This window comes from Ictalurus punctatus, chromosome 5 (assembly GCF_001660625.3).
Source record: "Ictalurus punctatus breed USDA103 chromosome 5, Coco_2.0, whole genome shotgun sequence".
NCBI lineage: Eukaryota > Metazoa > Chordata > Actinopteri > Siluriformes > Ictaluridae > Ictalurus > Ictalurus punctatus.
The window spans coordinates 33747309-33762308 of NC_030420.2; the positions used below are offsets into that span (position 1 = coordinate 33747309).

Consider the following 15000-nt stretch of genomic DNA (forward strand, 5'->3'; position numbering starts at 1 on the left):
GGAATACAGAGAGAGAAGAGAGAGAAGAGAGAGGGAATAGAGAGAGAGAAGAGAGAGAGGGAATAAAGAGAGAGAGAATAGAGAGAGGGAATAGAGAGAGAGAAGAGAGAGAGGGAATACAGAGAGAGAAGAGAGAGAAGAGAGAGAGGGAATAGAGAGAGGGAATAAAGAGAGAATAGAGAGAGGGAATAGAGAGAGAGAAGAGAGAGAGGGAATAAAGAGAGACAGAAGAGAGAGAGAGAAGAGAGAGAGAGAATAGAGAGAGGGAATAGAGAGAGGGAATAGAGAGAGGGAATAGAGAGAGAGAGAGAAGAGAGAGAGAGAAGAGAGAGAGGGAATAGAGAGAGAGAAGAGAGGGAATAGAGAGAGAGAAGAGAGAGAGGGAATAGAGAGAGAGAAGACAGAGAGAGAAGAGAGAGGGAATAGAGAGAGAGAATAGAGAGAGAGAAGAGAGAGGGAATAGAGAGAGGGAAGAGAGAGAGAGAAGAGAGAGAGGGAATAGAGAGAGAGAAGAGAGAGAGGGAATAGAGAGAGAGAAGAGAGAGAATAGAGAGAGGGAATAAAGGGAGAGAAGAGAGAGAGGGAATAAAGAGAGGGAATAGAGAGAGGGATGGTGAGGGAAGTGTTTATAGCTGCTGTAACGTAAGTGAGAGCAGGGACGAACTTCTTTCAGAAACATTAAATGTAGGTATAAAGGGATAAAAAGCGTGCGGTGTGGATCTTTGGTGAATGACGGCGTGTAGTCCGTGGCGCATCGCTGTGGTGCGAGAGGAATAAAACACCGCGGGACGCCGCGTTAGAGGAAACAGAAACTCCGCTTCATCACATCACTGCGTTTATTCCTTCAGTATACACGACTGTGTAAGAGTTACTCTCCAGTAATAAATCACCAGCTCTCTGCTCACTGCACACACCTGTCACTGTGACTGTGTGTGTGTGTGTGTGTGTGTGTGTGTGTTTGGTGTACTCCACTCACCATGCACTTGTTGGGTTTCTCTCCGGAGTGCACTCTCATGTGTATGAGCAGTTTGTAGCGGGCGTTGAAGGGTTTGTAGCGGCGGATGCATCCGGCCCAGAAGCAGGTGAAGTCTTCGCCCTTCCTCTGGTCGATGTGCACTTTCTCGATGTGCCTCACCAGCTCCTCCTGCTGCTCGTACGCCGCGCTGCAGTCGATCCACCGGCACGTCTGCTTGTCCACAAACACAACGCCGCCGTCTTCCCCTCGTCCTCGCGCCGCACCTAACGGCTCCTGCTGGTTCGGGAGGTGGAGCTGGGCACCGTTCCCGGAGCCGTACTGGTGCAGGTGGTACGGAGGGGGCATGGGGGTCCGAGGCAAGCAGGAGAGCTGTTGCTGCTGCTGCTGGTGGTACTGGTGCTGAAACAGATCGTCCTCGGAGGGAGAAAAGTCATCCAGAGGCTCCTGTTTCAGAAACGTCCGCTGCGGCTGCAGGAGCAGGTTCAGGTTCTCAGGCGCCGGCGTCTGCATGGACGCGGGATCCTCGCAAAGCGACGACGCCGCCGACGACGTGGAAGAGGACGAAGACGAAGACAGGAGGCAGGTGGGAGGAGACGGGTTCAGGTGCTCAACGACACCGTTGGCGCACGATGACATCCGGGCGGCGGTGTCGATCCTGCCGGACAGGCAGTGTCGCTTCAAAGCGCCCGAGTTCAGCGGTAGCGCCGAGTGACGAGACACGCCAGACGAAGGGGAGGAGCCGTGTTCATTGTTAAACGCGTACGGCGCGGACGGCGCTGATAGGGCCGAGGACACCACGGCGTCCGCCTCCGGCGAGAACTCGGACGAATCCGATGACGGCTTGAAAGCGAGCGATTCCTCCTGCTTGACGGCGTAGCCTAGATCTTGCTGAAAGGATGAAGACCTGCAACACAGACACACACACACACACACACACACACACACACACACACACACACATAGGAATATGAGCAGCGAGAGCCGACAGGACAATCGAGTCGAGGCCTCGATGCTGATGGATAAAAAAAGCTTAAAGCTCGCCTGTTCATCCTGCGTTCGTCCAAACGCTGCGTGCTAACAACTCAAACGTTCACTCGCGGGCGTTTTTACAGTCTTTCTGATTCGCCGCACTTCAGAGGGCAGATTCCTCTGAGGACTTGGAGGGAATTCATAATTGTGGGTCTGCGGACTGCCTCTGAGGCTCTTCATGAATAAATAATATGGGAAATTTGGTCCTGGTCGTGGTTATGAAAGGGTATTTAAGACTAAGACAGGACTGTGTGTGTGTGTGTGTGTGTGTGTTTGACATGCTTTTGATGACGGTTCATGTTGGTCGGAGAGGAGTCAGAGGATAAGGGGCAGGATAAATGGTGACAATAGCAGCCATTCTAGCGGGAATCTTTGGCCAGCTGAATGGCGCGAGCTCATGTTTCCTGGTGCGTCGCTCTGATCTTCCACATAATCATTCCTGTCATTTGGATCATTATGGATTTTGTGCAAAGCCCCTGAGTGACGTGAGAAGCCCCCTCCTCTTTATCTCTCTCTGTCTTCCTTTCGTTTCTCAGCCCTCTCGCGCTCTTTCTCTCGCTCGCTCTCTCACTCTCTTTTCTCCTCCTACCTGAACTCGTCTCCCAAATAAACATTTTTGGAAAAAAAATTCCATGTCCAGCATCAGAGTTCCTGTACAGCTGATAACTAACGACTAAATTCGTACAAATCGATTCAACTGATTCATCTTCATTCTACTAAAGTCAGTACAAATTGATTCAACCGATTCAGCCGATTCATCATCATTCTAATGAATGTCGGCACAAATTGATTCAACTGATTCACCTTATCCATCGTCATTCTAAAAAAGTCAGTACAAATCGATTCAATTGATTCACCTGATTCATCATTATAATTAACGTCGGAACAAACCGACTCAACTGATTCATCATCATTCTACTGAATTCAGCACGAACCGATTCAACCGATTCACCTGATTCATCATTCTAGTTAATGTCAGCACAAACTGATTCATGATCGGATTCATGTAACTAGTTTTTCCCCAATAACGTGTAAATGTACATATGAAAATATATATTATATAAAATATTCACATAAAAATACATTTACCCATATTAATAAAATAAACATCAAATTCCATATGAAGAAACTTAAAGGTTTAAAGCTAAACTTAAACGTCTAATAATTCATGAAATATTGTATTAAAGACATTATTAACATAAAACATCATTGATACAATGTCAAACATTTAAATATTATTATTTATTTATATATTATATTAGCCAGAATGTGTTATTATGGATTTTTTTAACATACAAAAAGCCGGAAAATCCAACCTTCTAGGAAAAGTGCGGTGAAACGCGACTCGGTAACCCGAGAGCCGAGGACATGACATCATCCCACGACCATGGCACCACACAGAACGAGGCACTTTCTTTTTTTAAATTTGTATTTATTTATTTATTTATGAACAGACGACTCTTTCGGACAAGGAACCACACGAGTACCTCTATTTAAGGGTTTCTCATGAGGGAGAGACGAAGTACTATGGCTTTATGTGAAGATGATGAAGACGATGAAGATGATTTTACCTGGAGTCCGGTTCACAGTGTGTTCTCTGGTTGTACTGAGAACCAGAAAGACCAGGAAGGTTCAGTCCACAGCGCAGTAAAGCGCACTCCTCCGCTGATAACTCGCTCCCTCCGTCCTTCTCGGGGCAGAATGAGACACGACCGACGTGTGCTGTAAGACATCGGAGTTACAAATGAGAAAAGTACAGTACTGAAGTAAACGCATCAAAATCTTATTCTATTAAAAGCAGCACTGCAAACAGTGATACTTTAACAAGTGGACAGATCCAGAACACAGGCAGATTGTCTAATATGAGACGCATTACAAATCAAACATTACATTATTTAGCCGGGTTTTAGATTCTTTTACACATTTCAAGGATGGCTGATCATGGGTTGGTTGATTAGTTGTTTGATTGACTGATTGGTTGATTGACTGATTGACTGTTTGATTGGTTGGTTAGTTGTTTGATTGATTGACTGATTGGTTGTTTGGTTGGTTGATTAGTTGTTTGATTGATTGGTTGGTTGGTTAACTGATTGATTGGTTGATTGGTTGGTTAGTAGTTTGATTGATTGATTGTTTGATTGACTGATTGGTTGATTGACTGATTGACTGTTTGATTGGTTGGTTAGTTGTTTGATTGACTGATTGGTTGATTGACTGATTGGTTGTTTGGTTGGTTGATTAGTTGTTTGATTGATTGGTTGATTGATTGGTTGGTTAGTTGTTTGATTGATTGATTGATTGACTGATTGGTTGATTGACTTTTTGATTGGTTGGTTGACTGATTGACTGTTTGATTGGTTGGTTGGTTGATTGACTGTTTGATTGGTTGGTTGGTTGATTGACTGTTTGATTGGTTGATTGACTGATTGGTTGATTGACTGACAGACGTTTCATCAGCAGAGAAAGGAAAAAGTCATTGTTGAGAAACTCAAACTGAGACAAATGTTGTGTGTGAGTGCTGAGTCAGCAAATGAAGTGAGAGCGGAGAGACGCCAAAACGCCTTCCAACACACACACACACACGCACACACACACGCACACACACCCATACGCACAGAAAGTTATGAAAAATAGTTTTCCAAGAATTCACATTTCTTTGAATACATTTCAAATATTCCTGAGGGGTGTCAGTAATTTTGGCACATATGCTATTGTTAATAAAAAAAAAGAGAAGAAGCTGTAATGAGAATGATTTGTTTTTGTTAGAACGATGAAAACAGTTTTCTCCTGTTGTTTACAAAATCTAAACTGTTGAATGTTTATTTTATAATGATCATTTTGGTTCTATTTTATGAAGGGTGCCAATAACCACTGAGTGCATTGTATATAGAAGCACACACACACACACAAATATATATAAATGTGTGTGTGTATATATATATATATATATATATATATATATATATATATATATATATATACACACACACACACACAAATATATATAAATGTGTGTGTGTGTATATATATATATATATATATATATATATATATATATATATACACACACACACACACACACATTCCTACACACACAAAAAGAAAGGAGTAGCATGTGATATTAATGGTGAAGGAGGATCTATTACTCTTTGGTGTCACATGACTGGTGGCAGCCAGTGGCACAGGACACATGGAAGAGTATAGCTGTGATATCTCCCAAAAGGGGTGTTACTAAGTACTGACTACTGTAGCAGGGTGTCTAAACTTTTACACAAAGTAGTCATTTTTTTCCTCTCTATTTAAGTTCATCAAACAGAAAGTAACTGTGCGCTAACATCTGCACACACAAAAATATATTTGTTCACTGCAGAGGTTGTGTTTGACTTCCTTTCACGTCAGACGTGTGAGAGCAGGCTCGTTTACGTGTCGAGAACGATCCGGACGAAAGACGGTTCATTTTACAGCGACGTTCTCAGTTCTAGTTCTGTAACGCCACATTATACCGTCGTTCTGGAAATCTTCTCATACGTTGAACTGCGAAGAAACAAATGAATAAATGACCTGCTTCTTCGGTCCGTATTTTCTATCCCGGACTGAGAGTTCAGGTTTAAAGGTGGTGGTTGAGATGCTACTCAAGAAAACAAGTAGAGCTCAGAAAATCCACTTAAGCAGCTGCGTAACCCGACTCTGAATACCAGGAACTTTCCTCATGGACATATATTATATATATATATATATATATATATATATATCGTCTCTAACATCACTTTACCTCGACAGGATTTACAGAACCTGACCTGTTTGCACTAGCATGAGATAAGGTATTAAATGGGCAGTGGTGGCTCAGTGGTTGAAGGTTCTGGGCTGCTGATCAGAAGGTCAGGGGTTCAAGCCGCCCTGTTATACCCTTAAGTACGGCACGTAACCCTTCCTGCTCCAGTACCACAGCTGATCGTGTGCCATGACCGCAGCTTCCTAACACGCTGGGATATGCTGAGAAAATTATTTCACTCTACTGTAATGTATACGTGATGAATAAAGGCTTCTTCTTCTTAAATGGAGACTATAAAGAGCGTCTCTGAATAACGCCACCTGCTGACTGCTACACGCTATAAATCTAAATCCAAAGTCCCGTATTTCAAAAACGGCGTAAATCCATCCATTCACGTCACCGAAATGAAGTGGCCCTTTATTATCGTTTAAACAAACACTTCCAAAATGCTAAACAGCGGCGTCAGTGTGACGGAGTACCCTGAGAGAATCCTGAGAGAACCCTGAGAGAACCCTGAGAGAACCCTGAGAGAATCCTGAGAGTACCCTGAGAGAACCCTGAGAGAATCCTGAGAGAACCCTGAGAGAACCCTGAGAGTACCCTGAGAGAACCCTGAGAGTACCCTGAGAGAACCCTGAGAGAACCCTGAGAGAACCCTGTGAGTACCCTGTGAGAACCCTGAGAGAACCCTGAGAGTACCCTGAGAGAACCCTGTGAGTACCCTGAGAGAACCCTGAGAGTACCCTGAGAGAACCCTGAGAGAACCCTGTGAGTACCCTGTGAGAACCCTGAGAGAATCCTGAGAGAACCCTGAGAGAATCCTGAGAGAACCCTGAGAGAATCCTGAGAGAATCCTGAGAGAACCCTGAGAGAATCCTGAGAGAACCCTGAGAGAATCCTGAGAGAACCCTGAGAGAACCCTGAGAGAACCCTGAGAGAACCCTGTGAGAATCCTGTGAGAACCCTGAGAGAATCCTGAGAGAATCCTGAGAGAACCCTGAGAGAACCCTGAGAGAACCCTGAGAGAATCCTGAGAGAACCCTGAGAGAATCCTGAGAGAACCCTGAGAGAATCCTGTGAGAACCCTGAGAGAATCCTGAGAGAATCCTGAGAGAATCCTGAGAGAACCCTGAGAGAACCCTGAGAGAATCCTGAGAGAACCCTGAGAGAATCCTGAGAGAACCCTGAGAGAATCCTGAGAGAATCCTGTGAGAACCCTGTGAGAATCCTGTGAGAATCCTGAGAGAACCCTGAGAGAACCCTGAGAGAACCATGAGAGAACCCTGAGAGAATCCTGAGAGAACCCTGAGAGAATCCTGAGAGAATCCTGAGAGAACCCTGTGAGTACCCTGAGAGAATCCTGAGAGAACCCTGAGAGTACCCTGAGAGAATCCTGAGAGAACCCTGTGAGAATCCTGAGAGAATCCTGAGAGTACCCTGAGAGAACCATGAGAGAATCCTGAGAGAATCCTGAGAGAACCCTGAGAGAATCCTGAGAGAATCCTGAGAGAACCCTGTGAGTACCCTGAGAGAATCCTGAGAGAACCCTGAGAGTACCCTGAGAGAATCCTGAGAGAACCCTGTGAGTACCCTGAGAGAATCCTGAGAGAATCATGAGAGAACCCTGAGAGAACCCTGAGAGAATCCTGAGAGTACCCTGAGAGAACCCTGAGAGAACCCTGAGAGAATCCTGAGAGAACCCTGAGAGAACCCTGAGAGAATCATGAGAGAACCCTGAGAGAACCCTGAGAGAATCCTGAGAGAACCCTGAGAGAACCCTGTGAGTACCCTGAGAGAATCCTGAGAGTACCCTGAGAGAACCCTGTGAGTACCCTGAGAGAACCCTGAGAGTACCCTGAGAGAACCCTGTGAGTACCCTGTGAGTACCCTGAGAGAACCCTGAGAGAACCCTGTGAGTACCCTGAGAGAACCCTGAGAGAACCCTGTGAGTACCCTGAGAGAACCCTGTGAGTACCCTGAGAGAACCCTGGTTCCTCGCCTCATTTCTCATCGAGATTGATCGAACCGCTCACTACAAAAGGTCACGTTCTCTGGATCTGCCGATGCTCACGTCTACAGAAAAAACCCAAACTTTAAAAAAAATACAGAAATAAAATAAAACTCCAGAAACGAAAAGCTACACTCAAGTGCAAAAGTTTGCACACCCTTACTTTGGAGATTATGAAACCAGCATGACGTGAGCTTGTCTCGAGAAGGTCCGTCATTACCGCTCGTGCCACAACGTTTACAAAGCACATGTTAAGATGCTCAGAAACAAAGCAGTTAACACATTGGACTTCTGACCAGAAGGTCATGACTTCAAATCCCAGCACCATCAAGCGGCCACTGCTTGCGTCTCGCGTCTTTACGGTACGTCACAAACGTTTGAGCTCGGCGAGAAAGACGGACTGAGGCTGTAATACTCATGCTGCGTGTCGTACCGAGGCTTCAGTAGAAACGGATAAACATGGATTCGTAGATCGAGCGCGAAGATTAATCACGTCGTTAACCTCGCGAGGGGGTGAAAACTTTTGCACTAGACTATTATGCAAGGCGAAAGAGAAAGTGCAAAAGAAATATCGCTGGGCTTTTTAAAAAAATACATCTTAAACTAAACTAACACGGCGATGTGTAATATTATATAACGCAGTCCGTACATCGCAGCTACTATCGACCAATCACGATCGACGATCGCAATCCGAGACAGAGCAAAGAAGAGGAAAAATAAAAGGATATTTATGACATCATCGGTACACGACTCACGACTCGTGTGTTCTTTGGCCACCGTGCTCCATTTGACAAAATGCTCTTTGTTAAAAGATTTCCTTTCTGAGACGTGTTTGTGGCGTTTCGGTCATGAAACGAAGCGGTGTTTACACGGAAAGACGTACGAAGCGAGCTTGTTAGCAGAGCAGGCCACGCCCACATGACGCAAACTCCAGCCAAACTCCAACATACGCTTATAATCAATCAATCAGCATTCTCAGAAACGATCTGCGTGTGTGTGATTACATCCACATGGATAAATAGATCCACGATGTTCTATTCAAGACTTTTCGAGTGTTTCTGCATGCAAGGATTTACACAATAAAAAAAACAAAAAAAAAACAAACGCACGTGAAAAAGTAACGACGTTCGGCCGGAGAGCGACGAGCGGCGGCGTTTACTCACCGCATCAGCGGGCCAAGCGGGGACAATCATACTTATACGCTGCAGGAAATGGGATTCGGCGTTGGAATTGTGCGTGTGTGTGTGTGTGTGTGTGTGTGTGTGTGTGTGTGTGTGTGTGTGTGTGATGAGAAATGGTGCCGTGAGCAGATGAAGCACAGATGTGGAGAAATTCACACAGCGTTGTGAAAACAAGGACTGGCATTTGACGAATGCGCTTAAGCAATTGAGCAAAACTGTAATGTCACACATGCTGGGAGAAATTCCTCTAGTGCGAGTGTGTGTGTGTGTGTGTGTGTGTGTGTGTGTGTGTGTGCACGTGTACTAATCTCCAACCCCCTGCTGATTAAAAAAAAAAAAATTTTAGAAAAATTGCTACACTTCCTAATGGCCTAATGACTTCCAATAAACATTTTCCCATCAGGATCTAATGGTTTTAATGGAGTCGTTATTGATCCGGAGCCAATCTTTCCATCAGGATTTAAGCAGATACCATCAAATCTACAACCCCAAGAGTTCTGCAGTTCTCCCCGTGTAGGAGCACTTCAAACGGCTTTCTCTCCTTCTTTCCCTCTCGGTCCTTTCACTTGTTTTTCTGTCTAGCCCTCTCTTCGTTCTTTCTCTCCACGGTTCTTTCATTCATTACGTTTTTTCTAGCACTCGTTTCTTTCTTTCTTTCTTTCTTTCTTTCTTTCTTTCTTTCTTTCCATAGTCCTTTTGTTCATGTCTTTTCTTTCATTCATTCTTTCCTTCTTTCCTTTCACACTTTGTTCACTTGTTTTTCTTTCTAGCCCTCTCTTCTTTCTTTCCATAATTCTTTTGTTCATGTCTTTCGTTCTTTCTTTCCTTTCACATTCGTTCACTTCGTTCTCTTTCTTGCTCTATTTTCTTTCTTTCTTTCCTTTCAGTTTGTTAACTTGGTTGTTTCTCTTTCTAGCCCTCTCTTCTTTCTGTCTTTCTTTCTTTCTTCCCCTAGTTCTTTCGTTCACGTCTTTCTTTCTTTCTCCTTCTTTCCTTTCAGTTTGTTCACGTGTTTTTCTTTCTAGCCCTCTCTTCTTTTTCTTTCCATAGTTCTTCTGCTCATGTCTTTCTTTCTTTCTCTCCACAGTTCTTCCATTCATGTCTTTCTTTCTAGCACTCATTTCTTTCTTTCTTTCCTTCCTTCCATAGTTCTTCTGTTCATGTCTTTCTTTCTTTCCTTTCACAGTTTGTTCACTTGATTTTCTTTCTAGCCCTCTCTTCTTTCCATAGTTCTTTCTTTCTTTCCATAGTTCTTTTGATCATGTCTTTCTTTCTTTCTCTCTTTCCTTTCACAGTTTCTTCACTTGTTCTTTCTTTCTAGCCCTCTCTTCTTTCTTCCTTCCTTTCCACAGTTCCGTCATTCATGTCTTTCTAGCACTCGTTTCTTCCGTTCTTTCCCTGACTGCAGTTGAAGGAAACGTGACCTCTGTTTAAAACGTCTCTAACAGCGGCGGCTCGTCCACGGTGTCAGCGATGCAGAGCGTTACCGTCATTAACGTAGCAGCTGTTCAACAAATATTAATCGTCATAAAGTCCTTATTCTCAACTCCATACCTTTACAATTCCACCGAAATAATAATCTCTTCTTTCCGAGTCAATGATTTTTAGACTCTTAATTAGACACTTGCCATGATTTTCCCGCCTTGAGTCATTGCTCAGCGAGCTCACCGCCTCCTGTGGAGCCTCAATAGCCCCACAGAGTTATTACTGCACCTAGTGGTGAAAAACAGGAACTGCAACAAGTGCTATAGAGGCCCATTGGGGCACGACTCATGCTGCCCCATGCTCGAGGGAGGCCCAGAGGACAGGACAGTTAATGACAGGGTTGCCAGATTGGGCTTGTTACTCATCAGCCACCAAGATCTTGTTTTATAGCAAATGTGTATGATGTGCAGACCCATTTCTACTGTTAGGTATAATGTACAGATTAGGAGAGGGGGAAAGGGGGGTGGATAATGTCCGTGTATGAGAAAAGTATGTCTAAAAGCGCTCAGATCGAGCTGCTGGACTGTACGCTGGATGTCTGGATGCTGTCTATTACAGAGTCACTCTAAACATTCACTAGATAGCAGCCTGTAGAAGTGAGATAGGGTCCGGACTCCATTTTGTTTGAGGGTACGCCGTCATTAATGTTGTCCTGCAGCACCAAAATCTACTGTCACCTTTACCGGTTCTTAGTGAACACGAGTGTAAGAGTGTGTGAGTGTGTGTGTGGAGCTAATTGCACTGAGGTGAATAGAGAGACCTGGAATGGTCCACTAAACCATCACACGTTCACAGCATCGCAGCTAGGAGTGTGATCCACACGCTAATCCGCTCAACTCGACATCCGTCATCGTCGAGTAGAAAACTCAAACTGCTTCTCCGTCACAGAGCCTCAAAGCACACACGAGTGTGTGAGGAAAAAAAACAAACTATAAATATTTATCACAATAAGCGCTCCATTCGCCAACAACGACACGTAAACGTTAGCGCTGGCGTGGAACTGTGAGCGCCAAATCTACGCGCAGCCAGAACCCGCAGGAACATTTCACCCAGATCTGTTTCACAGAGTTTCTAAATGTTGCCCAATACAAAATCTGCAACCGCAGAACACGAGCTATTGTTTAAATCCTGGCTCAAGTAGCAGCTGGTGGGAAATAAAATGGTGTTTTCCCTTCAGCGCCAAGTGCTCAGAGTCAGAGGAACTGTTCGTCCTCGCTCGGAGTCAGAGGAACTGTCCGTCCTCGCTCAGAGTCAGAGGAACTGTTCGTCCTCGCTCAGAGTCAGAGGAACTGTCCGTCCTCGCTCGGAGTCAGAGGAACTGTCCGTCCTCGCTCGGAGTCAGAGGAACTGTCCGTCCTCGCTCGGAGTCAGAGGAACTGTCCGTCCTCGCTCGGAGTCAGAGGAACTGTCCGTCCTCGCTCGGAGTCAGAGGAACTGTCCGTCCTCGCTCAGAGTCAGAGGAACTGTTCTTCCTCGCTCTGAGGAACTGTTCTTCCTCGCTCAGAGTCAGAGGAACTGTCCGTCCTCGCTCTGAGGAACTGTTCTTCCTCGCTCAGAGTCAGAGGAACTGTCCGTCCTCGCTCTGAGGAACTGTTCTTCCTCGCTCAGAGTCAGAGGAACTGTCCGTCCTCGCTCAGAGTCAGAGGAACTGTTCGTCCTCACTCGGAGTCAGAGGAACTGTCCGTCCTCGCTCAGAGTCAGAGGAACTGTCCGTCCTCGCTCGGGGTCAGAGGAACTGTCCGTCCTCGCTCGGCGTCAGAGGAACTGTTCTTCCTCGCTCTGAGGAACTGTTCTTCCTCGCTCAGTGTCAGAGGAACTGTCTGTCCTCGCTCAGACTCAGAGGAACTGTCCGTCCTCGCTCAGAGTCAGAGGAACTGTCCGTCCTCGCTCAGAGTCAGAGGAACTGTCCGTCCTCGCTCAGGGTCAGAGGAACTGTCTGTCCTCGCTCGGCATCAGAGGAACTGTCCGTCCTCGCTCGGAGTCAGAGGAACTGTCCGTCCTCGCTCAGGGTCAGAGGAACTGTTCGTCCTCGCTCGGAGTCAGAGGAACTGTTCGTCCTCGCTCAGGGTCAGAGGAACTGTCCGTCCTCGCTCGGAGTCAGAGGAACTGTCCGTCCTCGCTCAGGGTCAGAGGAACTGTCCGTCCTCGCTTGGAGTCAGAGGAACTGTTCGTCCTCGCTCGGAGTCAGAGGAACTGTTCTTCCTCGCTCTGAGGAACTGTTCTTCCTCGCTCAGTATCAGAGGAACTGTTCTTCCTCGCTCGGAGTCAGAGGAACTGTTCTTCCTCGCTCTGAGGAACTGTTCTTCCTCGCTGAGTGTCAGAGGAACTGTCCGTCCTCGCTCAGTGTCAGAGGAACTGTCCGTCCTGGCTCGGAGGAACCGTTCTTCCTCGCTCAGTGTCAGAGGAACTGTTCGTCAGAGGAAGTGTAGGGAATTTTTCTTTCTCGCTCACCATCACATCTTCCTTTCTTTGAGCTATGCTCTAATGAGCTTCATGTTAAACTAGGATTATAAAATGTTAAGTGTATTTTGTGATGTCACTCTGATCTGTAGCTCCACCCCCTGACTCACTCTCATACAGCAGTACAGAGTAAATCTCTGCTTTAAAGCTCTTTAAAACGTGAAATTCTTTATTAAACCTGAATGATGGAAAGTGTGAGCTGAGTGATGCAGAGACTGGAATACCTCCGCAATGAGGTTATGGGATTTCCCTCTACTTTGCACACACATGTGTGTGTGTGTGTGTGTGTTTGTGTGTGTGTGTGTGTGGTTAATGATTATTTTTATTGAATTATAAAATCAAAGAACATTTTAATGATCAAAAGCATAAACATAATTCTCCATATGAGTCACACACCATCACACACTCACATCAATACTAAACACAAACAGAGATGGTTCTACTCCACTGACACAGCCCTGCAGCGAAACACACACACGCACACGCACACACACACACACACAGACTCACACACTCCAAAATACTCTCTCTCTATCACACACACACTCACTATCAAACACACAATCACATCAACACAAAGTACAAACAGAGACGGTTCTAATTTACTGAAAGAGCCCTGCGGCAACACACACACACACACACACACACGAGCACACACACGAGCACACACGCGCGCACACACACAAACACACACACGCACGCACGCGCGCGCACACACACACAGGCTCAAAACACAAACACAATGGCACACTCAAATACAAACTCAGCACATGCTAATACACGCGCTCAAACCCACACTCAACTCAAATACACTCAAATACACACCAATACACACAACACAAACACAACACACTAAAGAGATTCCAAGCAAATTTAAACCATATATACACCAAAGACTGGAAAAATGATATTTAATAAACACACACACACACACACACACACACACACACACACCAGATGAATTCAATTAGTCGAGTGTCTGAGCAACAACATCGAAGGGAAGACAAACACCCGCAAAATACACAGTGTGTTCTTAACCGAGATCTAAAGATAGAAACAATTCTATGGTCTAAAACAGTCTGTGGGGATTTGAGACTTTAACCCTTTCAGTCGGGTCGCACTGCCGCCGGACCGAACGCCACGTCACTTCACAGCGTCGCTGCTGTCCAGAAATCCGGACTGAAATGGATCCTTTGAGATGCTGCCTGCTGATCTGTGTTATTTATGGCTCTGTTACTTCTTCTCAGCATCCTGTCTGTTAAATAAATAAATCATTGAGCACCCGACCAAACAACCAAACAACCGACCAAACAACCAAACACACAACCAAACAACCAACCAAACACACAAACAACCAAACACACAACCAAACAACCGACCAAACAACCAAACACACAACCAAACACACAAACAACCAAACACACAACCAAACACACAACCAAACAACCAACCAAACACACAAACAACCAAACACACAACCAAACAACCAAACACACAAACAATCAAACACACAACCAAACACACAACCAAACACACAACCAAACAAACAAACAACCAACCAAACAACCAAACACACAACCAAACACACAACCAAACAACCAACCAAACAACCAAACACACAACCAAACACACAACCAAACACACAACCAAACAACCAACCAAACACACAACCAAACACACAACCAAACACACAAACAACCAAACACACAACCAAACACACAAACAATCAAACACACAACCAAACACACAACCAAACACACAACCAAACAACCAAACACACAACCAAACACACAACCAAACAACCAAACACACAACCAAACACACAACCAAACACACAACCAAACAACCAACCAAACACACAACCAAACACACAACCAAACACACAAACAACCAAACACACAACCAAACACACAACCAAACACACAATCAAACACACAAACAACCAAACACACAACCAAACACACAACCAAACAACCAAACACACAAACAACCAAACACACAACCAAACACACAACCAAACACACAACCAAACACACAAACAACCAAACACACAACCAAACACACAACCAAACAACCAAACACACAACCA

General features: G+C 45.2%; 1 protein-coding gene across 1 annotated transcript in view; it reads right to left on the reverse strand.

Moving 5' to 3' along the window:
• LOC108265770 (zinc finger protein GLIS1) overlaps positions 1–15000 on the reverse strand; it is a 117279-nt gene that overhangs the window by 56567 nt on the left and 45712 nt on the right. The window contains exons 3-4 of the mRNA XM_017468445.3: positions 3577–3727; positions 977–1880 (exon numbers count right to left, since the gene is read on the reverse strand). Of these exons, the coding sequence (XP_017323934.1) occupies positions 977–1880; positions 3577–3727 (1055 nt within the window). The remainder of the gene's footprint in view (positions 1–976; positions 1881–3576; positions 3728–15000) is intronic.